Source organism: Mirounga leonina, unplaced genomic scaffold (genome assembly GCF_011800145.1).
Source record: "Mirounga leonina isolate KUSES-001 unplaced genomic scaffold, KU_Mleo_1.0 Mir_153, whole genome shotgun sequence".
NCBI lineage: Eukaryota > Metazoa > Chordata > Mammalia > Carnivora > Phocidae > Mirounga > Mirounga leonina.
The window spans coordinates 11,843,677-11,871,046 of record NW_023270387.1 but is presented as its reverse complement, the minus strand read 5'-3'; the positions used below and the strand labels follow the sequence as shown (position 1 = coordinate 11,871,046).

At 43.7% G+C, this 27,370-nt stretch overlaps 1 protein-coding gene across 3 annotated transcripts in view; it reads left to right on the top strand.

Moving 5' to 3' along the window:
• The first annotated feature begins 6,055 nt into the window (after positions 1 to 6,055).
• Positions 6,056 to 27,370, top strand: part of CADM1 (cell adhesion molecule 1) — a 322,495-nt gene continuing 301,180 nt past the window's right edge. For all 3 annotated transcript variants that reach the window (XM_035008994.1, XM_035008993.1, XM_035008992.1), the window contains exon 1: positions 6,056 to 6,200. In XM_035008994.1, coding sequence (XP_034864885.1) covers positions 6,062 to 6,200 — 139 coding nt within the window. In that variant the 5' untranslated portion in view covers positions 6,056 to 6,061. The remainder of the gene's footprint in view (positions 6,201 to 27,370) is intronic.

Genomic DNA, 27,370 nt, shown 5'->3' with positions numbered 1-27,370 from the left:
TTTTCCAGGCTCATTTTAAAAAAGTCCTTCCATATATTTTCTCTAGGTGCCCACCTTCCCTCCTCTTGCCCCAGGTCCTTGGCTCCAATTTCTACCTCCATGCTCTTGACTCCCAACTCAGTCACTTTTCTGGGTTCTAGATCAGCATTTTTGATGGTTTATTGCCTAGTTGAATACTTCATAGGCACCTCAAAACCAACTTGTTCCAAAGTGAAATCGTCATCTTCTTCCCATTGCCCATCCCCAAAACAACAGTAAAGAAATCAGATGGACCTGTTCCATATCCCAAAACCTGTCTTGGGTGAATGGTACCAGCATCTGCTCAAATGCCAGAAGTACAAATCTAGGATTCATTTTAAGATTTTTTCTACCATGGGACGCCTGGGTGGCTCAGTCGTTAAGCGTCTGCCTTCGGCTCAGGTCATGATCCCAGGGTCCTGGGATGGAGCCCCACATAGGGCTCTCTGCACAGCGGGGAGCCTGCTTCTCCCTCTCTCACTCAGCCTGCTTGTGTTCCCTCTCTCACTGTGTCTCTCTCTGTCAAATAAATAAATAAAATCTTAAAAAAATTTTTTTTTTCCTACCACGATACCACTAGAATAATCTTTCTAGTATGTAAACCTGACCATGAGTTTTTACTAGTTTAGTTGGGTCCCATTACCTGTAATCAACAATTGAACTTCTTAGCACGTCAATCAAGGCATTCCCTGGTCCCTGTATATTTTTCCCCAGCTTCTTCTCTTGCCACTTGTCATTTGGTAGCCTGTGATCCAGTCGTTCTATTTGTCATTTCCCAAATACCCACCATGCTCTCCTAAGCTTCTGGGCCTCGCAAATGACCTTTCCCCTAGTCACACCTTCCCTCACCCTCAGTAGTTTCCCTGTCTGTGCTGCAGCCTTGTTCAACTTCCAAGACTCAGTTCATGAACATTCTTCTGTGGGAATTTTTCCCTGATATACAGATAATCACACCTGCGCCTTGGAGATAGTTAGGTGCCTCCCTTCTCTGCTCATACAGGGCTGTGTGCACATATTATAAAAGCACTTATCACATGTAGTAATTATGGTGTACATCTGTCTTCCCTACTATACTCTGAGTTCCTTGCCAGTAGGTAGTTTCTGTTTTTTTTTAATTAGAGAAAGAGAGAGAGAGAGAATGTGTACAGGCAGGGGGAGGGGCAGAGGGAGAGTGAGAGGGAGAATCCCAAGCAGACTCTGCACTGAGCATGGAAGCTGATGCAGAGCTCAATACCAGGATCCTGAGATCATGACCTGAGCTGAAATCAAGAGTTGGACGCTTAACCGACTGAGTCGCCTGCTCCAGTACGTAGTTCTTCATTCATCTTTGTATTCCCAGGACTTAACAGTGACTGTCCCACTGGGGTGCTCTATACATTTTTTCTTTTCTTGAATTCGATTTGGGGGTGACTAGCTGGCTCAGTTGGTAGAGCGTGCAACTCTTGATCTTGGGGTTGTAGTTTCGAGCCCCACGTTGGGTGTAGAGATTAATTAAAAATTAAAATAAGATCTTATAAAAAAAGGATATGTATCTGGATCAGCCACACATACCCAAATATATTCTTGGATATCTGATCGTGACAAACCGTGACCTGGTCTCCAAGGCAAATTTCCTTTCCATCTGCACGGGTGCTGCTCCTTGACCCAGTTTCTGTGTAGTTTATATATCGGTACTTCCCCACTTCCCTTTCCTTTGAACTGGTATTCTAGCCTCGATATGCAAAAGTTTACTGTCAACTCTGTGATTCCAGAAGAATAAACCTGCGGGTAAAGTGGTTAATTACTCATTTAGGAGTATGGATTTAGCTGGCTTTATATTTCATAAAGATTCATAGACTGATGCCCCCAAAGATGAGCTGCTTAGTCTTAATCTAAGTACAGATGAGCTACCTGCTAGATAGACCAAGAGTCTATCCAGTCCAATATTCTAACATACTACTGGTTTACTTTAATTTATGGAAGACTTTCTATTAAAAGCTGACATTTATTATAGTTTTAATATACCCTTTGACAATGGAAGCTGAGGCTTAGGGATTATTTTAGTCTGCTCCGGCTGCTGTAACAAAATACCAGAGACTGGGCGGCTTGAATAACGGGCATTTATTTTCTCACGGTTCTGGAGGCTGGAAGTCTGAGGTCAAGGTGCCAGGATAACATGTTAGGTTCTGGTGAGAGCCCCCTTTCTGGCGTGCAGGTAGCTGCCTTCTTGCTGTGTGCTCACATGGCCTTTCCTAAGTGTCTACCTGTGGAGAGGAGCTCTGGTATTGATTCCGAGGACATCAGGATGGTATCTATCTACCCCGAACTTCTTCTAGACCTCATTACCTCCTAAAGGCTCTACCTCCAAATATTATCACATTGAGGGGTAGGGCTTTAACATATCAATTTGGCTGGGGTGGGGGTGGGGGTGGGGAACATAAAAATATTCAGTCCATAAACTGATTAAACCACTTTCCTATGGACACTCAAAGAATCCAGTAGCAGAGCAAATGCTGACTTTAAACATTGTTTTATTTTCCCTAATAATTTGTCTTTATTGCTTTGTATACATGGATACTCAAATAAATAGTATATTAAAAAGCAAAATGTTACTAGTTCTCATTGATTGTCTCTTAATGTATTTGGCAAAACATGAATCTCTCCTTAATGTTTATTTTTCCTATATGTTTTTCCATATTTCTCAACTGTTTGAGTGAAGGCAAACAATATAGGGTCTTTCTCCCTCTCGCTCTTTAAAGTTTCCCCAGAAAAAAAAGAAAAGGACTAGGCACTGGCAATTTTATTTTAACACAAGAAGTCCCCAGATTGTAATTCTGATAAGTATTTCAGTTCTTTCTTGAAAAATTAAATTCACAAAACAATTGATTATCAGTTATAAATGGCAAAAACACCATCTGGCTTTCAAAATTGTTTAAATCCATGTAGCAAGGGGAAAAATGTTGGAACTTGTCGTTGGTGAGGAGTTCTGGTCCACGAAGCAGAAAATGACGAGCTTTACTATGAGAAAACCAGAGTAGTCATAACTTGTACTTAGCGGCTGTGGGAATTTGATACATTCTTCACATGTTCCATATGTTAAATCGCTTGGCGAGATCTTCAGTGTGAAAGAGATGGGGGGTGGGTGCGGAGAGGAGCGTGGCTAGTGTATAGGGTAGCAATAGCTTAATCCTAAATTTTCAGCTCTGGGTCTTTCCATGCAGACCAGGGCTAAAGATGTCCCATGACCAGGGAAGTTGGATGTGCAGGTTCCTGAAGCTTATGACACAGGTGGCAGTTTTGGGGTAGAATTTCTAAAGCTATTTGCATTCCTCTGGTGAGGTAAGTCACACAGCATTAGCATTTCCTACAGAAATGTCCCATATTGTTCTTTGCCAATTGGAAATTTGAGTAGGTGTTCATTTGATGTGCCAAGAGAAAGAAGGGAGATAAAAACACTCCACATCTTCCAATGTCCCCATACTGTGTTCCTAGTGTGGGAGGCTTGGGGCCTAACTAGGTTCTCTGAGAGATTCAGCCTCATAAGGAATGCTTTTCCTTAGGAGTATAATGCAATCCTGTTATTTAAAAAAATGTTTCTCAGTTGCTGGCATATTTTTGCCTTATGTTAAAAATGGAGCTATCCTATGCTTATTATTCATGCATTGTAATGTGATGTTTATTCATTCACTTAACAAATATTTGTTGAGGCCAGTATAGCATAGTGGTTAATTGCACAAGCCCTGTCTGCACCTCAGAAGCTTTGACCTCCGGGCAATTGCTTAATTTTTCTAACTATGTTTAAAAAATATAAAATGGGAAATAATAGTATGTGCCATGGGGATTGTTCCAAGTATTAAATGAGATTATGTATGCAAAATACTTAATAAAAACTCAATAATTGCAAGACTAGTAATAATAATAGCAAATATAAATATTACACTGAGCTAGGGTGCTAGAGTTCCTGGCATATAGGACCTTACTTTATTGTTTACACATTATCGTTTTTTTTAAAGATTTTATTTATTTATTTGTCAGAGAGAGAGAGAGCACATGCAGGTGGAAGGGGCAGAGGGAGAAGCAGGCTCCCCGCTGAGCAAGGAGCTTGATGTGGGACTCAACCCCAGGACGCTGGGATCATGACCTGAGCTGAAGGCAGACACTTAACCAGCTGAGCCACCCAGGCATCCCTACACATCACTTTCAACATACATATAACCTCAAATTTTTTTATCCTGATTTTGGTGGGACTCTCCACTCTGCCTTTGGTCTGTCCAGGTAGCTGTACTTCCAGAGGTGATAAGGCTAGGTAGGACTTTGCAGATTGGACATTATTCTGGTCACCACGTGGTGATGGTTTCCTGTCTCATGTAGCACTGTGTGTCTGCTGGAACTTTCCTGACTTCTGGAGGACTGCCTATAGTTCATGCATCAGGGCTTGTAATTACAGAGCAGAATATCCAGGGCTGTAAAGACAGGGCAGTCTTGAAATTAGTTTATGCATAATGGATAATAGCAGGCTGTTTTTAAATGTATCTCATTTGGTGGGTTGGCAGATCTTCACTTCCTTTTTGATATGTAATATTTATTTATTTATTTATTATTATTATTTTCCTTTTAGCTAGATGAGGACAGAGGGCCAGGCAAGTCCTCTAGACTACAGCTCAGACTTAGCAATTTACATTCAGTAATCTCTTGGTCATTTAGCCACAGATAATTTGTCATGGTTTGTTTTAGCTGTTGTGATATTGATATTTATTATGCAAATTGTATTTCCTACATCTTATTGTTCTGCATTCTATGAATACTTAAATTATTATAAACCTTTACACTTAATATGGCTCGTCCTTCAATTTGATGCTTGAGCAACAGAGGGTCAGAGCGCATACGATCTTCTAGAGGGGAAGAAAATAAGTAATTAAAAAGCATACAAACAAGAGAGCCGGCTGCCTGGTTGAAAAGAAAGCAGAGGCAATTTCAGAGAGAGAAAGACAGTCTGGAGAAGCAAATCGTTTCAGCCGGGAGAACCTCTCCTAGAGACACGGGAAGCTCAGAGCACCTGTTGGTGCCCCAGCCGCCTTAGGAGGGACTGGGGGCGTAGAGAAGGAGGGAATGGGTTTGAACCCCAAAGGAGGAAGATGGCAGACCCTATCTTCACACACACCCCCCGTCTCCGCCCACCACCCCGAAGCCGTGACAGAAAAGATTTTTTGTTGGATGTGTGTAATCGTAAATATGTATTATTACACATGCCAAATGTATTAAATACGCATATATATAAAAGGCAGGAAGGACACCTTCGGCGAGCCGGGGAGCCGGAGCCGACCCTCCCCGATCTACCTTTCCGGAAAATCTACAGCAAAGATACCGACTCGAAAATCCCAGAGCCCGACTCGGGCTCCCTTCTCCCAACTATGCCCAAGTCTACCGCTAGGTTGTTGAGCGGGCTTGCCCGCTCCGCCGGACGTGCAAAGCACGCATGCACTTCTCCCAGATTGTTTTGTCAATCCGGGGACCTGCATTCTCACTCTCCACTCCCGAACAGCCCCCGTTTCCCAAAGATCTATTCCTTCGGTGCAAGGTGAGCGACGGAAATTTGCAACGTGTGGTTTCCAGGCCAGATGCACTCGGTGTACCAGGCAGGGGAGCCTCCTCCTAGGGAGATTCTCCAGTCGTCGGTCGGCTATAGCGACTGCTATATACATTCTTAATATAGGTGTACGGGAAGCGAGACCCGCCCCCTGGAGCCCGAGCCCCCACAAGCCAGGCGCCCAGGAGAACACTTTCCTTGATCCCGGGGAAGCGAAAACGAATTTTAACATAAACACATTTGCATACGCCCCTCCCCTTGGCCCCGCCCCTCGGTGGCGCGGGCGCGCCGCCGAACGCCAGCGCCAGGGGGCGGGGTGGGGGAGGGGGCGAGTCCTCCGAGAGCCGGGTTGGGCTACCGGCGCTGTGATTGGTCGGTCCGGACTCCGCCCCCCAGCGCATGTCATTAGCATCTCATTAGTTGTCCGCTCGGGCTCCCGAGGAAGCCACCGCCGCCAGTCTGAGGCAGGTGCCCGACATGGCGAGTGCTGTGCTGCCGAGCGGATCCCAGTGTGCGGCGGCGGTGGCGGCGGCGGTGGCGGCGGCGGCGGCGCCTCCCGGGCTCCGACTCCGGCTTCTGCTGTTGCTCCTCTCCGCCGCGGCACTGATCCCCACAGGTAGGTGTGGGCACCAGCCGGTTGGCCCTCTAAATCTCCTAAGGCACCCCAGTAGCCATAGCCGTGGAAGGGGGAAACGTTTCCATGACAACCTTCCCCCACTTCCTAAATCCGAATCGGAGGGAGTGTGGAGAGGAAACTCAGGGCTGAGATGGAAGGGGCAGAGGGGATCGGTGATCCCCTTCTCCCTTGCCCATCTGGGTGGGAATTGGAGCCCTTAGGGATGGCTGCACCCACACCTCTTCTCCCCGGCTTGGCGCGGGGTGCGGAGTGGAGTGAGAACGGGGGGCCCGGGGGCTCGAGAATATGGGAGAAGGGGATGGATGGAAGGCACCCCCCAACCTTCCGGACCCTCCCAAACTCGTTGTTGTCCCGGTAACTTGCAGGTCCTCCCGTCCCAGGGCTGCCCATTCGCCCCCACCTCTCCATCGGGCCCCCTAAATCTCTATCCCCCAAGCCTCCCCATGGCTGACTAGCAGCCACCTCCAGCGTGATTGCTCACCGATCCACAGGACATCCCCAGACTTGTCGCCGTTCCTGCGCTCCCCGCGCTCTGCCTTTCTCCCCCAGTCCTCCGAACCGCGCGCCCCTCGTGTCTCCCTCCAGCCCTATCGCAGCCCTCCGCACCCCCCCCGCCCGCCCCGCGCCGCCCGGCTGCGGGGCTCCCGGGCTCGGCTCCAGGCAGGGAAAGTTCCTCAGGCCCGGCCCCGGGAGGGGGGGGTTGCTGTCGCCGCCTCTGCGGGAAGGAGCCGGGAGCCCGCAGCCCGCTTGCCCCGCGGCGTCCTCCGTCGCGAGTGGGGACGCCGGATTCACAGGCTGCCGGTCCTTTTCGGCAGCCCGAGGGTGGTGGAGAGAGGTTCGCGGCCTCTGCGGCCAGGCGGGCACCCTGCGGGCCTCCGGGCGCCCCCTGTGTGCGGAGCTGTCTTGGGCATTTGCTCAGGGGCGGCTCTGCACGCCGGGCCCCTGCCCCCAAGACGCCGAGCACTCGGCAGGAGCACGAAGTGTGGCTGCCCGTGTGCCGGGCGCGTTGGCGCGGTCGGGAAAGAAGAGGGCAGTGTTTGCTTTTGCTAACAAAAGGGAGCCGGAGCTCTTCCCCAGCGGAGAGGCTAGCCGTACTGCACCCTGCCTCCCCTTCCCGCCGCCGCCGCGCTGCGCGGCGTCCCCGCACCCCCCGGGCGCCCGCTGCGGGCTCCGGGCGGGGAGCGGGACCGGGAGGCACGGGGCCCGCGGGGTGGGGGGGCGGCGGGAGGTGCAGGAGGGGATGCAGCAGGGCTCGGCGCCTGCAAAGCCCCTCCTTGCAGCTTGGGAGCTGCAAGACCCGCGAGCAACAAGTGGCGGAGGACACCGGGAGCTCAGCCCCCACCTGCGGAGCCCCCGGCCGCGGCGGGCGCAGCACTGGGGCCACCGTGCCTCTACCGGGCTCCTCTCCGCTTGGGCTGTGCCTTTTGTTTACACGCTAGAGGACACACAGTTACGTAAACACCGCAGGAGACACGCTGTAGGAAATGGGGATGTCGGAGGTGCTAGCTTTGGATTTGGGGGATGCCGGCTTGGTTTCTACTACCCCCCCCCCCCCCCCCCCGCCAACAGGCTTGCAAGGGATCTCGGCTTGGGGAACGTATCAGGGATGTACAGGGGTGGGAATCTGGCAGCAGCTCTGTTCCGGAGCTGAGGATTTTTTTCTTCCATGGCACTGCTTGTCTCCGGATGTTGTTTATGTGTTTTTCCTCTGTGAATTCTTAATTTATGAGTTACGAGATAATTGGGTTCAGCCTATGCCGGTGTGGTTACAACTTCATTTCGGGTGATGTCTCTGACTGGATGGGTTCAATAAAATGTTCCTGAAAGAGATCCCTCATGCTGCTGCATTGTAAAAAGCGCCAATGTCGGTTAAACGTGAGCGTGAGTAAAGGCTCGGTAACTGGCGCATAATAGAGGCAACAATAGACTTGTATTGGCTGCAAAAAAAAAAGGGGGGGGGGACAGCGCTGGCCGGGGATATTGCCTTTTGACTAAAGATGGGAGCTGTGCAATGCCGCTGGGCAGCAGAGTAGGATTAGCTGATACCTCGTCTGTCGAGCCTGCTCATTGACGGCACCGGGTAGTAGCAACAGTAGTATTATTTGTAACTATCTGGCGGTGAGAAGTTGCCTTCCCAGCGAGGGATGTATGCGGACTCCGAAAGGAGCGGTCTGGAACTCAACCGTGCATGTCAAAGCTACAAGAAAATTCTGTTGCCAGTTACCATGGAAGCAGCTTCTTGCTCTTGTGTACATCCCTGTTTGTACGCTGGTTATCAGATTGTGTTCAAATTAGAAAGTAATTGGGTTTGATTTGTAGTGAGGGGGTGAAATGACTTTCTTTAAATCTGTTTTTCTCTTAGGCATTTTTTGGTGATGGCTTTGGGAAGGGGTCTTGGCCTAGCCCCCAGATCTTGGGCACCCAGAGGAGACTTCCAGGCAGGCACTGGGGGACTTTGCTTCCTTCATCCTCTCCCGTTAAGCTTTCTCCAGAGGCCTCCAGGTGCCACTGTCAGGTTAGAGAAACCTGTTGGTGTTGCCTTCTAACTTCATTAGGCGTGTTTCATTTACATGCTGGCTGGGATAGCGATCTGGGGCCATCATGCTGGAGGTCCTGATTCCGTCTTCCCCTGTCACTGAATCCATCCATCCCCTGGAGAAAAATCTCCCATCCCTCCTGTGCTGTGTGGATTAAGTGGATGTTAATGAAACGCAGCTGCAATGGGGTTGTGAAAACTCACTCCTCCGTGTAAATCACGCCTGTTACGTGTTAGGTGCATGCATGGTGTTGATTCTCCTGCCTGCCGGGAACCTGTGGTTGATTGCCCTCCTCTTACCTTTTTTAGCATTAGAGAGGTTGGCTGATGGGTGGGGGTTTGTGATGGTGCTGGGAAGCCCAGGGGCTGAGTTTGGCTTGTCTCGGCCTGTTGGGGCTTGTATACCGGGGATGGGGACTTTGCAAAAAGTGCCGGCCTGCTATTGTTTCCTTTCCCTGCATCAAATTGAATAGCCGCAGGAGGGACTTGCACTTGTCTGTGATAGCTTTGATAAAATATCCCTCATTAATGCCACTTTATATTTACAGTGTGTCACTGGAGACGCACAAGGCTTCATTTAGTGACTTGTGTGACGAGACAAGCTTGCATTATTTGCCTGGGACATTTTGGAGGAACAAGAGGCCCATTGAGCAATCTTTTGAAATGAACAAATACGGAAAAAGGGGGGAATAAAAGAGCAGGCAGTTCTCTGGAACAAAGAGCTTTATTCATATGGATGTTGTACATGCTTTACCCAGTTTTCCCCAATGGCCCTCCTGGTAAAGGGGAGTGGGACAGGGAAGAAGCCAACAAGCAGGACACTTTCGCTTCCTCTCCCACTTCCTGACTTCATATTCTTATCGAGTCGGTCCTGGACCTCCCTGACTGCTCATCTCGCTCCACTCCCTCTAAAAGCCCAGAAGGTAACAGGTTCCTGGGTCTAAAAGAGAGATTTTGAAATGCTTTCTCCTAGCTCTGAATTTCAGCAGAAGACTGTGCTAGCTACCTGTTGAGACTGATGGTCATTGGAGGACATACTGGTTGAAGGGAAAGAGCTGTTATTTTTTTTTTTTTGACATGTGTCAAGAAGTGGTTGATAGAGAATGTCAGATCGGTAAGCTATCTTGCAAACGATAATACTAGTCTTACTATTTATTTTTAAAGAAATGCTGTACCAACTGAAATCCAGAATTTTCATTATCATTAATGGTGCTCTTGGAGTTTTTTGTGACTTTTGCCCACACCTGGTACATTTTGGCCTCATACATAGTGAATTTTTATAATTCCTTGGCCTGCATTGCTGAATGATTTTCAGGCTTTAAAAAATTGATAGTATTGCTGTGAATAGAAACTGTCTCATTCTCTGGGTTTTTGTACGTGACATTTTAATGCCTAATCGGCCACTTAGAATTTACATTTAAAAAATGGGTGTGTGTGTGTGTGTGTGTGCTTAACAAAAGGCCCATTTTTATGTGGGAGATCTCTTAAATTGGGCCAAACTAATCTATGCTATGATTTGAATGGAAATTTACCAGCGTATGAAGAAAATTTATAAGAAATAAATCCTAAGGATTCAAATGCTGTATCTCTTTCTTGGGAAGAATAGTACTGACCATTACGTTGGGCATTTTTAACTGAAAATCCAGCATAGAAAGGAGAAATCACATAGCGACATCTGTTGCAGAATTGAAAATTTGCTGCTTTGAGTTGGAAGCAATTAGTCCCATATAAATACCTAATGGTATCAGTCAGTATGTATGTGCACTCATACAAATATGTATATATACACACACGTATGTACACGTATGTGCACATATACACGAAACTCACCCAATCAGATATTCATATTCACATTGAAACGTGTGGAATAGAAAATGTAACATTTTAACACCAAAGCTCCTTTTTCTTATTACCTGTTGAGGAACTACAGATTCTTATAATCGTGGAATTTTTGTAAGGGGAAGGATGTTACAGATCATCTGGTGAAATCTCATTATTTTGTAGTGAGGCAGCCCAAGCCCGGAGAGGGAAGGACCCTGCTGACCGTGGAACTGAGGATAAGTCAGCTACACAGCCTGGACGGGGACCAGGTCCCTTGATGTGGAGTCAGCAAACCAGTTCTACCTCCCAGCAGGGATGCCCCAGTGAGGGATGTGGATCATGGGCACACCATACCTTGGCTAGGCCTAGTTTATATTGTGAAGACAGCAAGATTAATTGTTGTTCTAGGTAATAAACCCATGGGTCAGAGGAGTGACCTCTGAGATAAAAGGACTAGTTCTTGGTAAGGTTGTCTTTGGTGTTTACAAATGATTCTGAAACCTCTGGACTTTATTTGGCAGTCACAACATGAATGTCGTCCAAAACACCTTCATAGGGGAGAGCTCTTGGATTTGTGTCACAGTAATAAGTCAAATGTGCGAAAACTCTGGTCCGGGAGCCCAGCTTTAGATTTTTCAGCTCTTGATTTGTCTTTTCAAGCATTAATATTAACAGTAGAACTGGTTCCATGTAACTAAGGAAAAAAAGGAAGAATCCTTAAGTCAGGAGCTAGAACAGATCTGGATTTTTCTTACCAGATATATGTCCCTTTTCATTTAAGCAGAGAAAAAGCTGAGAATAATTTCTTTTAAAGCAAAAAAAAATTTTTTTTGCAAGATGACTTTTTTTACATTGATCATATTTTCTTTATTTTTCCATTTTATTATGGAGATTTCCAAATATATGCAAAAGTAGGAAGCATACCATCATTAACCCTGTGTGCCAATCACCCAGTTCCGTAAATTACCCACCTGTGGTCAGTCTGTCCTCTGTATGCTTCCTCTGCTTTCCAGATGAGTTTCAACAAATTTCAAACAAATTCAACATAATTTACTTTAGAAAGATTCTCTGTAAGATACAGTTCCCTCCCCCACCCCGCCCCAAAATCACAGTATCCTGAACTGAAGGTACATTTTCTCAACTGCTAATACAGAACGTTGGCCATACCCATGCTTGACCGAGGTAGGGTGAAGGCTTATTATGGTGGTGCAAAGCCGAGGCAGAAACTAGAGAAGCCAGAGCGCCGATTACTGCCTGCACTGCCTGCACCCGAGACCTTTTCGTGTGGTTTGGTTTATTTTGAGCAAGGTTTTGTTTGGATCGGATAAGATGAGTTTTATTGTTGTGTAAATATGGTTGTGTAAATATGCCGTAATTGTAGCTAATCCCTCAACTGTGGCGCACTATGGAAAGCACCCATGGCGAGATTGGCCATTTCCAGTTGTTCTCATAATGAATGCTCTCTGTCTGAGGACTTCTGTAGGCAAGGCTATTTTAGTTTGATGGCTGTGAGATACCTCATTCATGTATTTATCTTTGAATGCCTCCGTGGTATAAATGCCTTTGCGTTTTGTGAATATATGGCTTAAAAGAAAAAAATGTCTTTTCTCGGCTCGCACTGGCTAAGTGCTAATTTCAGCCTGTATTCTGTAACCGAAGTGATCACAGAATGCCTTCTTTGGTGTGGGAAACCCAAACAACAAGCTGTAAGTATCTGGGCCTTATTTTTGTAGGACGGGGGTTCGGGGTGGTAGGCAGAGAATAAAGGTTACTATTTTTACTTCTCTGTATTTGCCCTGTTGATTTAAAAGAGGATTTTTTACTTTCAGCTAGAAATGCTGGAATGCTTCAGGGTTAATTTCTGAACTTTGGTTTATGGGAAGATAGGTTGGTTCCATTTTTCAAGGTTCATGAAATGTGAAGGGTGTGTGTGTGTGTGTGTGTGTGTGTGTTAAGAGGTTCTTTTGCAAATGTATTTAATGTGGACTATAAATCTGAAGCATTTGGTTTTTTGGTTTCCAGCCAAACAAGTAATTACACATGAGATGGTTTTGAGGGGTCTGGGCATTCCTGGCCAGGTAAAAACCCGCCTCCTGCGCCCCTCTTCTGAGCTGGCCTTTGCACCAGCAGAGCACGAAGGAATGCCTCCATCGGGAGTGCCACCAAAATCGAATAAAAAGCCTTTGTTTGGAAACCATCAATGAGGGAAGGGACCCACTGGAATGTTTGTAATTACAAGCGGCACCTCCTTGTTGAAATTTCAGAAGCCACAGTTTCTTTTTCAGAGATTTAAATTGCAGGCTCTAGCCAGCAACTGCTGTTGTGGTTAATGGGCAGTTTCTCTTTGAAGATCTTCCAGTGCTGGTTCTCAAAAGCTTTGGTGCAGCTGGCCTTGAACTAGGGTTAGAAGAAAGGGAGCTGGAGGTATTTATATACATGCACCGCAAAAATGACGTGTGGCCTTTATTATTACTCAAAAGAACAACTTGGTAGCAAGGTTGAGAGAAAGCAGCACTGAGAAAAATCTGTTATGACTGACAGGTGTCTTGAATGGGGTGATTATCTTAAGAGGGATGTGGGGTGGGTGGGGAAAATTTTTTCTTTTAGTAGATATTTTACCGGAATAGAGTCATTTGACCCAACATTTTGATCTAGATATTTCAGGAATGTTAAATAGGCTTGAAATGAAAGCACTGTGATATATATTTAAAATGCTACTCAGTGTTTGAAGATGATATTCCAGTGACATGGACTTTTAAAAATGCCTGGAAGAAGTATTTTGCTCTTGGCAGTCTTCCTCGGTAAGGTAGGCGCTCTTCAGCTATCCAGCACTGGACTGCAGTGTCAGATTGGAATTAAGTTATGAGGTCCCTGCAGGGGACAGGGAGGAACCTGCCTACAAACAAAGGGTTCACTGGCCCCATCTCTCCCATTGTCTGTACCAGATCGCCACTTGGTTCTGATTAATGTGAAAGTTAACATGTCAGAAACTGAACCTTTCATCTTTTCTGCCATAGGTATCAACTTTTCTCAAAGTCTCCATTATTGCAAATGACACCACCGTCGTCCTGGTCTCCGAGGCCCTGAAATTTGGAGTCTTTTTTTTTCCCTCCTTAGCTTTCGCTCTTGGACAGAAATAAAATGGGGCTGATTGTTTCTCCACGACATTCTCTGGAAGCCTCGACATCGTCTCTGAACCATGTCTTACTAGCAGAAGCTTCCCAACCAATTCCCCTGACCCCAGCCTCTGCTAGTCAGGATGTAAGTCTACCTACCTACTACCTACCCACGTTGTGATTCTTTTCTGGACACGATCGTGACATTGCCCTTCCAGAAAACCTAATCTCAGATTCTTGCTTCTTGCATCCGATTCGCAGTCCTCCATGTTCTGTCTTTAGGTTGTTCCTTCCTCAACTGCTTTCTTATCCCTCCTTCTCTAATTGCCCCCATTTCACACTACTTTTCCAGCCCAGTCCTGGTGGGACTGGAAGACAAATGATTCTCCGTTGAACTGAGGAAGAAAGGGGTTCTGCTCTCAGTCTTCAGCTGGTGGTCTTTGCATGAAACTGCTTTCTTCCCTGTTTTTTCACTTGACTGTTTTGGTTTCTAGGTGGAGGCCTGCTGATGCTCCTTGCCTCCCTTGCAAAGAAGCATCTCCCTTTTGCATCTTCAGTTTCACTAACACGTGCTTATCCAAGCTCTACCCCGATACAGACCTTTCTTTTTCTGCTTTACTGGTATATACATGAGTATGTTTCTTTACAGTAAGCTGAAGCATGCAGACGTTGTGGCTATTTATTTTAATGAAAACTTTCAGCATTGGAGTGCCGACCGTATATTGAGTCTTTGTTTGGTAGGACAGGTTTGCATACGGGCACTTACTACAGCATGAAAATGGTGTGATTGACTTAACAAATTACACGCCGGCAAAGTGAGGCTTTCAGACAAAAAGTCGAGTCTTCAGGAGTAGGAAGACTTCAGAATTCTGGGTCAGAGTAAGAGGGAGCCACTGACTTGGCATCAATGAGACGTACCCCTCTGAAGATGATCCAAAAGATGTACCCTCTTAGAAGAGTGTTTGGTGCTCATGTTCAGAATGTCTAGTTATTAAGAACTACCTACCTGGGGAGCTAGACGGACAGTGTACTAAAGCCCCGGCTTTTACTAGCCCGCTTTCTAAAGAGCTTTGACTTCGGGGGCAGTGCTGCCTAACTAAGTTCAGTCATCTCTAGCATCAGGATGGGTCGCATTTTTGTTGATCACATAGAGGGTGCATTGTCACTGGCTTAAGAAAAAAATGAAAACTTTGTTTCTCAGTCTAACTGCTAATCTTGTTATCTTAAGGATCTTTTCAAAGCCTTTATCTGGTAATACTATCTGCCAGCGGTTTTCCCTTATTTTTTTTGTCCGGCATCCTTCCCCTACCAAGTTCTGAGCTTGCTAGTAGAAGATTATATAGCATGATAATTCGGTGATATGAAAACACTTGATTATTACGTTGTATTTGGGGACAGTCTTGGGAAAAAGGTTGTATGTTCAAATGTGATATGTGTTTGGTTCTTTGCTGGATGGATATACCTGTGATAAGCCAAGCCACCCTGACGTTACTACAAGTCATTAGCTTGATTCTCTTTTCTGAATAGGAAAGGAGCATCGCTTCATTCCTCTTGCAGAAACCCCTACTTAAACAATGAAAACTTCATAGATAGGGAGAAAAAAAACCCCCAAGTTAATTTCGTACTAAATTACTGCTCAAATGGTTTTATCTCTTAAAAGGTTCAAGTACAGATTAGCTTAAATGACACTGAACTTCACTTTTCTTTGTGCATATCTTGTGAGCACACATCCTGGTGAAGAGGCCTCTGTCTCCTTTCTTTTAGTTTCGTTAGTCATCACATGAATGTTAGTTGCTGTTCGGTTCCCTTTTCTGAAGCAAATCTCTTCCATCTCTGGGCCAGGTTGGCAAGCGGAATACCCAGTTTAGGTTACAGAATAGTAAAACCTAGTGCTTTACTCATGAGTTAAAAGCAGCAAAAACAACCTACCTTACAGGGTGTTAAAAAATAAAATAAGATCATATGTAGGAATGTACTTGAGAAGAAAGTATTTTATATGTATATGGCTCTTAGGAAAACAGCCGCTCCTTACGGATAGGGATTATGGCTTGGCTACAACTGCTTCTGTGATCATGTTTGGGAATACTGAGAAATACTATGCTGAAAGGATTAATTCAGAATGTACTCAACTCTCTTTAAGGTGAGACTGGAGAACAAAGTGGCAGTAAGATCCCACCTGGAATCGAACGTTCTTTGGAAGTAAATGGAATCATCCAGGCTCCTTGGAGAAACTGGCAGTGATTATAACCTCAAATTTGGGGGCTTTAAAACACAGACAGGACTTTATTATTTTACTCCATCTCTTATAGTTTATATACTCTATTTAAACCAAGAACTTGATGTTTTCTGTAACTAACCCATAAGGCATTTGGTAGAAAAATGAGAATTTAAAAATTATTTTTAAAATGAGTGTCTGCTTTTATACCAGACATTAAATTAGGCACATTCATAGTTGGGTAGGTTGGGCTCTGTTGTGCAGAAGGTTGTAGTCTATTTTTTCTTAACTTTCATTTTGGAAAAATCTTAAAACCACAGGAAAGTTAAAAGTATCATGAATGCTTGTAAACCCCTTACCTGGATTCATCAGGTGATTTGTCCATTTGCTTTATCTAGCTCTCTAAGTCATGTATACTCACATTATCTTTTTTCCTTTTTTTTTTTTTTCTGAACCACGTGAAAGCAAGCTGTGGGCATAGCGGCCCTTTGCCCTTGAGTCCTTCGGCGCATCGCTCCAACTCCTGAGAATAAGGACATTTTCCTGCGTAACCTTGGGGCCATTATTACGTTCAAGAAATTTAACACTGATTCAGTAATATTATCTAATGTCTAGTCCATATTCAAATCTCCCCGGTTGTTCCATTAATACTCTTTATATGTGTTTCTTTGTCCTCTCTGATCCAGAATCCATCGGAGAGGAGATTGTACACTGGATTTGGTTTTCACATCCCTCTTTTTATTTTTAATCTAGAAGCATTCCTTTGCCTTCCACTTTTTTTTTTTAGGAGTGGGGTGGTGTCTCTAATGGTGTTGACATTTTGTTCAGTCCACAGCGATGTTTTGGAGAATGTCCCACAGTTGTGATCGTTTCCTCATTGTTTGATTCGGATTGCAGTCATGGTCAAGAGCACTGCATAGCTGTTGTCGTCGCTTCCAATAGTCTTACCTCAGTCTGTCCCATTAACAGTGACGGTACGTTGATGCCTTGGTTGACGATAGAAGTTTAGTTTTGGTGGATTTACAGAGGTCTCCATTTTTGTCCCTTTGTAATTAATCAGTAATTTGTGGGCTCTTTTGAGATTGAACATCCTGTTCCCTAAAAACACTTCACGTAGTGGTTTTGGCAGCATTGATAGACCTTGTCTGAATCAAGTCTTACACTGGTGGTAACAAAATGGTGATTTTTCTAATTCTGTCATTTCTCTACATTGGGTAGAAGCATTCTTGTGTAAAGGACTTGCCCTTTCCCTCCTCTCCTCTTTTTTGAAAATCACAATAGACTCCTAGATTAAAAAAAAAAAAATCAGTGTACTGTATTTCATTATGTCACATTTGGCCAGTCGGAACCCCTCGGTCTGGCTCTCACTTCCTTTTGATACATCTCCTCTAATTTTTAAGTACTTTCTTATTTTCTATTGTAAGAAGATGTCTAAGTTCACCTTGTATTTTCCCTGCCCCAGACCTGGAATCTCCTATTTCTCCAAGAAGTCCTGACTCCTTTCAGTGGAGGAGTGGTGTTTAGATACCAATGAGTTGTGCTCATTGCTATTGACTTCTTGTTTCAGCGGACAGAACTAGAATATATGTATAATACATTTATATATTTATTTATACATTTTATATATTATAATTTTACAAATATTAAATTATTAAATATTTTAGTACGTGTTTGTATATAAATTTATACATATAAATTATATATATATATATATAAACTATCTATGTCTCCCTCTCTCTCTATATATCAATTCCAGTTAATACCTCAACATTCTTTTCCTCCTCCTGTTCCTTGTTTGTATCTTTCTTTTCCCCTGGTGAGAACCTTGGTTCCCAACCATGCCCATGTCTTATAATTAATACAAAAAATTTTTGAAATTACTCTACCAAGACCACTGTAGACAACAAACCTACCAAATAAAGTTGAAGATTTTTTGCCAATCTCTTTGCCTTTAAAGTAGATCCCACGGAGGATAGATGGAATACTATGTTTACAAGTTCACAAGTTAGTTCCTTTTCTGTGTGTGTGTGTGATCAATTATATATATATAAATACATAGTTAAGATCATTTGTTTCTGTTTATATTCAATTTTAGTTTTTTTTCTTCACCTCCTGATTTAATTATATATTTTGAACATGTAAGTCATTAATATGGCTTAAAAATCAAAATTATATAAAGAAGTCTTCCTTGTCTGTGTTTTCTGGCACATTCCCACCTACCTTCTTATAGGAGCCAATTTCACTCCTTTCTCATAGAGCCTTCCTAGTTTTCCTTTTGAAAAAAATAATGGTAGCTTTTTTTTTTTTTTAATACTTTTTCACAAGCTATGTTAACATCTGCCTATACCCCTTCTCCTTATTTGGAAAATCCAAGGGTCTGATATTTATTTTGATGATTTCCCCCCATTTGGCTTTATTTTACTCAGAAGCCATTTTTTTTTTTTTTTTTTTTACTATCTTCACGTCTCTTTCATTTCTTCCTTTCAGGGTAATAGTTCTCTTTGGGTCATTGGAAGAATTCTGTATCTGTTTTTTCATTTAATTCACCAAGTTACTGCAGCAAAATAGGGACTGCCCCTTTCCATATAATGCAGTGTGTGTCTGTGATGTTTAATAACCATGGCTTGCCTTGCTCCTCATCAATCTTTCTTGACTCTTCTTTTCCTCCAGCAAATTGGCAAATCTGTATCTCAAGCCTCAATGCCCCCATTCTTCCCAAGACCCGCCCCACTCCCCAGTTGTGGTGTATTTACTTACTGTAAAGTACACAGCCTTTTGGCATCTAAATGTCAGATCATGTTCTAAAAACTGCCTACTGGATATCTCAGTCTAGGGGTTCCACAATTAGCTCAAAAAATATTAATGACAAACAGCAACTATCATTGCTTTATTGTTTTCATTCATGATCTCATTTAATCCCCATTATCACCCTGTGAGTAGTGACCTCTCTTACTGCATTTTACAGATGAGGGAGTGGAGAAGATGATAGGCCCCTTGTCCAAGAGGCATAAGTAATAAGTGGCAGAACCAGGTCTTTCTTCAATACTTGTACTTCTAAACATTTAACTATATTTTTCAAAAATTCAAGATGTCTGAAATTGAGCCTAGCATCTTTCCTCCCCAAACTTCCCTCTGTCCTGTGTTTCCTATCCTGAGGAAGGGTACCACCATCTACCCCATGCATTTGATCAATCTGGGAGACATTAGAGTACTTCCTCATCCTTCACCTCTGTTAGTTACTAAGTCTTGCTTATCTCTTGCATTCACTCTGTTTCACCGCCCCTGCCTTAGTTTACCCTTATCCTCGTTTTACAGATGAGAAAAGTAGTTTCACACTGATAGAAGTGCCCCTTACTTGGTCCATTTACCTCTAGTCTTGTCCCTTGTAATGCATCCCTAACACTGGTTTTTGTAAAATATACATTCGATTTCATGCTTACAGTCTTTAATTATCTTCTTGGCACCTTGAGGACAAAGCTGACGCTCCTTCAGTGCCCTCCATCACCTTCTGTCTTCTTAACTCCAGCTCATTTCCTGCCAGACACACACACCATGTTCTTTTCCTTAGGACTGGCTGTAGGTGCTACCCACCGTGTTCTTTGCTTTACCAAAGTAAATGTCTCTTGGATATGCCATGCTCTCTCAGGCCTTTCTGTTTTTTTATATGTTCCCCTTTCCTCAATATGTCCGATATGGCCGATTCTAACATGACTTTTGGGATCCACTTTGAGCACGGATTCCTCAAGGAAACTTACTGTTACCTTTCAGATTGGTTAGGCGGTTTTTTTTTTATTTGAGAGAGAGAGAGAGAGCACGAGTGGGAGGGGCAGAGGCAGAGGGAGAGAGAGAATCTCAAGCAGACTCCACGTGGAGCCCGATGCGGGGCTCAATCCCAGGACCCTGAGATCATGACCTGAGCCGAAACCAAGAGTTGGACGCTTAAGCAACTGCTCCATCCAGGCGCCCCGGTTAGGTGTCTTTTCTTTGTGCCTTTCTTCCGTACTTCCCTAAAGGGCTTTATCTGACTTAGCTTCTTCCTTCCTGTTAAACATGCTTCTCGGAATTGCCCCAAGTTCTTCCTATATACCCGTGCATTTTATATTTGTCCAGTTTTTTCCACCAACAGAAACGTTCCACTCTTTGGCCAAAAGTTTGTTGCTCACTTACTCTTCTTATACCATCTGATTTCCAATATGTATACAGTCTATCTTTTCTCCTTTGTTATGAATACTGGTGGTTGGGGTATTTGATTTGCACGAGGCCTTTGTGTTTTTGAATTCTGCTTATGGGTTGTCTTATTATCAGCTTTTAGAATGAGAATTCTTTTTTTAAGATTTTATTTATTTATTTGACAGAGAGAGACACAGAGAGAGGGGAACACAAGCAGGGGGAGTGGGAGAGGGAGAAGCAGGCTTCCGGCTGAGCAGGGAGCCCGATGCGGGGCTCAGTCCCAGGACCCTGGGATCATGACCTGAGCCAAAGGCAGATGCTTAACGACTGAGCCACCCAGGCACCCATAGAATGAGAATTCTTAATAGAAGTTGTTTGTTCTCATAATAGGTGGAGAGCTATCAATGTGCTTGACTTTTTCACAGTCTGAAGGACTGACGTCTAGTGTGTTTGTTCATACTTGGTTATTGGGCAATTGTTGGAGAGTTTTAGACTACCAGCCCAGAGAAGAGAACCTCTTTCCATTTATTTAATCACTTTGCAGTCCAGGGATGGCTGGACTTTGAGTCATTGTCATGTTGTGTTGGCACTTTATAGTTGAGGCAGCAAACCAAGAAACTTCTCTATGAGGCCATGTGCCCCTCCTCACCTCCGTTTTCCTGAGAGTCTTGTCTTAAAACAGAGATATATTCTCAGGAGAGGCATGGCAAACTTAGAGAAATTTAAACTTCAGGGTAACAGTTTTTCTTGTACAGTAATAAAGATATATATGGAGTCCGTGGCTACAGGATCAAAAAATAGATCTTGGTAGTCAGATCAAACATGAGAAATGGCTTGTTGCCATGCTTAAAAAAAATGAGATGGGTAAGGCAGTCTGTCTTTTGAAGATGCTTCCACTGTTTGTGAGAGTCTGTAGTTGGTGCTAAAGAGTGGCAAAATTAAGCTTATTTGCCTATAGCGGATCTAGTTTTCAACGGTCAGGTTCCCTGTGGGTCTGACAGGGAAGATGGGAGAGATCTCATATGCAGGCTGAGGGAGAAGAGAGTTTGCTAACATCACCTTTTAATTTAGGAGAAGTTTGGAGTTTGTTCTTTCCTGTGAACATAGAGGTGGAACCCACTCTAACCGGAGTTTATTGCTGTAATATTTTTTAAATGCATTTATGACACTGATATATCTGTGACCTTGTGAAGGCGTTTTTAGGGGGAGGGGGTGGCCAGCCTTTTTTTCTCACTGTCATAAGCAATGCCTGTTCAATAACTCTCACTTCCTGACAGTATTGGGAGGGGGAGGAGGACCTATCATAACTTGTTTTTTATGGCCTATTTCTACAGTGTTCCTTCATATTCACATCCATCCATTTAGACTTCTCTTCTCCCTGCCTAAGGCGTGCATCCAGCCTAGTCTGTGTTTGGTGCTTTAAATGCTTTGAATTATGGAGAATCATAGCATTTTATTGATGCTTTCCTTGTAGCTGTATAGCTCTGTATTGTCTTAGGTTACATAGCTTGCTTTTCTGAGGCATAGTGGGTGGATTATTGCAATTAGTTGAGGTTTTGAGTGGAATCACGTATCTGCCGTGATTGCTACCGTGTGCCATTTTTCCCCCCTTTCTGGGTAGACATTTTTTCAGGCACTGTCTTCTCAGGAATCCCTCAAGTTGCTGTCATTAAACCCTTCCTTTTCACCATAAAAATCTTGGTAAATATATCTTTATCAGCATGACCTACTGTCAAGTAAATGATTTGATAACAATATTCAAGAAAAATTATATCTTTGAAATACAAATTTTGTGAGTGCGTTAATGTATAGTAGATGATTGGTATTACTCATGAAAAAGAAGAGAGATTAGTTAATCAATTCCTTCTAGAATTAGGTGGTAATGCTTTAAGCATCCTATTTAAAAGCAATTGCTTCTAGGTCCTGTTGGCAGGATTGCTTATTTCATTATTCTGGTCATTTGCATGAAAACAAGTTGATGATTCTTTAAATAACCACCCCGTTCAGTTTTCTTTTCCTCTTGAAATGTTATTCCTCAAGCATTATATTCCATTCATGCTGTAGCATGAATCAGGTCTAGAAAGTTAGTCTTTCAAGCTAAAGTAGTAGTAGAACTTCCCTTCACCTTTTTTTTTTTTTTAACCAAAACCGATCTCCCATTTTCATATTAATTTATCTATGATTACATCTTTTTATCCTTGTTTCATAAGGTGAGTACGTACAGAGTTATGCTTTAATAGAACATTTTTCAAGGTTTTAGGATTTTTTAAAATGAGGTCATCACCTTGAAGATTATGACCTGAACCTTTCATGAACTAAAGGAGCCAGGAAACGATAGACTTAAAAAAAAAAAGTGAATGTATAATCTACTTATAATGGGATAACTGATCAGAGTTAATTCATTTTATAACATTTACCTGGTGCTAGTTCCCAAAGCACTCTTAATCATTTCAGCAAGAGAAACTCCACATTTATATATTGGATCGCCGAAGGATTCTCTTTGAAGTAAGTGCTTTTTGAAAAAGATGTGAAAACCACTGGCCTAAACAGAATGAATCCTTCAGGTTCAAAACAAGGCTGGAGAGAATGACACCCAGTTTACTGAGAGCAAGCCGTGGCAGTCACAAGGGATGCTCCTTTGTCTTGTCTTTCCTCTCTTTATATTTTCTGTGGGGCTCCTGAAGGTGTGAAGGTGGGCACAGCAAAGAACTGGATAAGGAGTTGAGATTATAGATCACTGGCCTCTCTGTCTTTCCATCCAGGGACATAGGGGAGGGAGCAGGCAGAGAGTTAGAGTGCAGAAGGCTCTACATTTAAACCAAGTCTTGAAAACAGGGGGAAGAAAGAGGTGAGAAGAAAGGATATTTCAGGTTGAGGAGGAACCACATGAATCAAGGTTTACAGGTAGGAAAGCTAAGACGGAGTGTTAGTTGAGATTTAGGGAAAGATAGCTGGTGCCAGACTGTGGAAAATCTTGGAATGCCAAATTTAGATTTAATTCAGGAGGTCATTGGGAACTATTGAAGGGATTTTTGAGCAGTGAGGTAACATTAGATTGGTGCTTTAGGAATGTGAATCTGGCAATAGCTTGTGCTTAGATTAGAAACGAGAGTGGCAGTGGAGGAAGAATGGAGGTAGAATTGAGGGGATTCGATGGCTGACCGGAAATGGGGATTGAGAGCAAATAAAGACTAGAAGTGAAGGTATGCTTCGATTTTTGAACTTGTGTAGCTTAAGAGAACAGCTCTTCCAATGAACAGAAAAATCGAACGATGGGTTTAATAAGGGAAGACAATGAGCTTGGTTTTGGGATATGTTAAACTTGAGCTACTATAAGAACATGGAGGAAATACTTGGAAGGTAGTGTGAAATGTGGTCCTAGGGTTTAGAAGAGAAGTGGAGAGCAGAGCTAGAGATGCAGATTTGAAAGTCATCTGTAAAGGGTTGATAGTTGAAGGTCTACATTATGCATTGATTCACTTACCTAGGTGATAAACACATATTTTGGTGCCGATGTGTGTCCTACAGTGAATTAGGTGCTAGAGATGAGCATATGGTCCAGGTAGAACCTTAATGAAGGTGTGTTTTGGGGGGACAGGATAAGGCAGTGTGTGAGGCAGGAAGGATGAGTCAGATGACAGGAGAATAGTGTTGTAGGTGTCAGATAGGCAGGGTTGATGTGGGATGGAAATCTGTTACCTAAATGGTTGAAGAGTCATGAAGGGGAGAGGGGGAGGGTCATCTTGGAAGTGAATGAACTCTGGGGAGGAGGTTCTAAAAGAATGAAATTAGACAGGTAATAACTTAGCCCAGTCGCACAGCTAGGATGTGGCCACACTGGATCGAGTTTCCATGTTTTGGACTAGAATGTGCTACAGTGAGATCAGTTCTCAGTGTCGTACCCCAGTCCAGCAAGCTGTGCCTTGAACCATGGTATAGGGAGCTGTCGAGAGCCTGTTCAGCCTGTCCGTATTACTTAAAATGTTTAATTAAGATTCTTGAGGTTGTGGTGTTGAATAAAGAGCAAATTAATGAACTTCACAACTGTCCTTGCGTTTCATGTAATGAGCAACAGCTTTGGCAGGCGTAAGCATGGAGGGAAGATAGATGACTGCTGTTTTTCTGGAAGTGTGCTTCTTTAACAACCAGCACCAGGCAACAAAAACAAATCCTAGTGTAGCACAGGGAGCACTTCCGGGATGGCAGGGAGAATCTAGGTCAGCTTCACGGCAGCTCCTTTTCTTTAGGTAGATTAATGTTTGCCACCCTCGTTTTCAGCATGCTGTGTGAAGTCCAGAAAGACCGTGCATGGTTCCATAGCACATATTAGCCGGCAGGGGGTCACCAATTAAATTGATGTGTGGGAGCATTTTGATTTGAGAGCGTGGCTCAGGCCTAATATGGCAACCTGCTGAGTTGTGGTCTGCGTCCCTGATCTCCTCTTCCAAGTGAAACGTACATCCTGGTGGAAGTTTTGTATATCACCTCGAGGAGATGCCTCTTCTACAGGTAGAGTGATCAGAACGTAGCTCAGGTTAGCCGGGGAGCTCTGAAACTAAAGCTGGTGCGTCTAGCATCTCAAGCATCTTTTCTCCAGCCATGCCTCTCCAGCGCTGTTCGATAGAACTTCTCGATGGTGGAAATAGTCTCGATCTGTGCTGCCCAGTGTAGCACGTGCCCCCTGTGATTGTTGAGCACTGAAATGTGGCGACTGCAACTGAAGAGCTGACTTCTCAATCCTGTTTCATTTTAATGAATTTAAACTTTAAACAGCCTCATACGGCTAGTGGTTACCATAGTGGACAGCAGAGCTCCACACTTAAAATTCAGAAGCCAAATTCTCATGCTTATTCCATAGCATGAGCTGGAGAGAGAGGGGATTGGAAGAGGCCTTGGTTTAAGACTTTGACATTCATCCCACATTCAGTAGATTCATCTTGTATCTTGGGCTCAGCTACTGTGGGTATCCGGATTGTGCATTTTTCTCAACTTTTCTCTTGGTTTTCATGTTGGAAAGCTTCTGGAATATCCTAAGTGTCCTTTTCTTTATTTGAGGAATTACCCCTTTTGGCCTCAGAGGGCTAGAGTTCATCCAGTACACAGATTAATAGCTCTCGCTTTGTCCTTAGGACGCTAAATCTTGAAGGTCACTCCTACGTGACCGTGTTGCTGTATGCCAATTCACATTGTTACCTTTTTTTTTTTTTTTTTGGTGGATACTGAAAGTGAGTGAAATGTGAAAAAAACATTATTCATTTTAAATAGTTTTGACTGCTAGGTTAATGCGACTCTTAAGCGGAGCTTCATGAGGTCTGGCCATAGTAACTGCTTTTAACTTGATTTAAAGTTCTTAAACATTCTGAATTGCTTCACCTAATCTTTTTATACTGAACGTACAATTCTCAGACTCTTTTTTATTTTCAAACCCATAACTGACAGCTGCTCAGCATCTCATTCAAATAGTTTTAAGAGTTTTAGAGAAAAGTTGGGACAGACTGGATTTACTGACATCAGTTGGATTGAGATATCATGGATTTAAAGATGATAGAGAAGGAGAAAGAAAAATACGAAATAATTATTGCATGTTCACTGCTTGCCCAAAGACAGCGATTTGAAGCTTAATAACTAACAAAACTGAGAGGTAGCAGGACATTGGAGTTAACTTTCAAAACTTAACATAAGGAATGACCATTCCATTCGAAAGCACAATTTTCATGTGTCGTCCTATTTGTTTTACTACATTTTTAAAGAATACTGATGCACAGAAATGCCTCTATACCAAAACCTCACTACAAACTTTTTCTTGAAATAGATTCAGTAGGTTCTGTGGGACTGTAAGCTCCTTGAAAGAGCTAACTCTTTAGGAGAGTCTGTGGTGTCTAGTGCACAGCAAATGTTTCTTACTAATAAGAGAGACCAAAGTCATAAGGCCATCCACCTCTACTTCCAGTGACAAATGGAATTGTTCTGTGACTCAACTCAAGAAGACTCTGTGTGCCAAAGTGAATATAGAGAAGCTTCACGGTGTATTTATCCAAGATTAAAATTAATATGACTATAAATTTTGTCCTTAGTTTTTAAATGCTTTTTGAGTAAATGCTGCATGAATATCTGTGTGTATGTGTGTGTATCACTGACTATATGTTCAGTAAAAACAGTAAAAATACAGTAAAGATAACAGTGCTGTATGCTAAGAACAATAACATAGTTTAGGAGCGCGGCAGAAGCAGAGAAGAGGAGTGCCTAATTCAATATGCAGACTTGGAGTCAGGAAAGACTTTCAGGGGGGCCCTTGAGATGAACCTTGAAAGGTAGGTACAAGATAGCCCTGTAGATGGTATTAGTTTTTCCAGGTAGAGAGATAATATGTGGACAGATACAGAAGCATAAAAAGCATGGGGAATTCTGGGAACTGCAAATAGTTTGGCATGGCCTGGGGGAAAAAGCCTTTGAGGTAGCAGCAAAAAGTGAAGGTGGAGAAGGCAGGTGGGAGTCAGTTAAGGAGGACCAACTTGGTAATGAGGAGTTTGGGCTTTATCCCAGGATGAGTTGCCTAGAGTGGGTGGAGGGAGTGGGGTGGTGAGGATGAGATCAGTGTGGAATGTACTGGGCGGGGAGGGTTAGAGATAGGAAAAGGTTGGGGAGAAGCCATGGAAGAAGCTGAGGTTATTGGGGACTCAACTCAGGGATTTGCTAAGCAGTTTGGGAGGAAGTTGGTTTCAAGATATATTTATTTGTTTATTTATTATTATTATTTTTTAAGATTTTATTTATTTGACAGAGAGAGACCCACAGCGAGAGAGGGAACACAAGCGGGGGGAGTGGGAGAGGGGGAAGCAGGCTTCCCGCGGAGCAGAGAGCCCGATGCGAGGCTCGATCCCAGGACCCTGAGATTATGACCTGAGCGGAAGGCAGACGCTTAACGATTGAGCCGCCTAGGCGCCCTCAAGATATATTTATGCGATAGGATTTCATGACTGAATGTGGGATTGAGAAGAGAAGGAGGAGCCTAGGTTAATGATCACGTTTGGCTGGGTCATCTAAGTGGTGATAAGTCCACTAACCAAGCCAGGGAGTTTAGGATCCCAGGTAGTGCTGGGATTAGGGCCAGGGCCCTCAGTGTTGGCGAGGTCTGTGGTGTACCTGCGTGGAGATGTCTAGCTGCATTCTACAGCACTCATTTGGAGCCTTGGCCATGGGCAGGCTCACCTAAGAAGAAGGTATACACACTAGGTACAGGGAGGAGAGGGGCTAAGGACAGAACTTCAGGGAATGTCAACCCTTAAAGGAA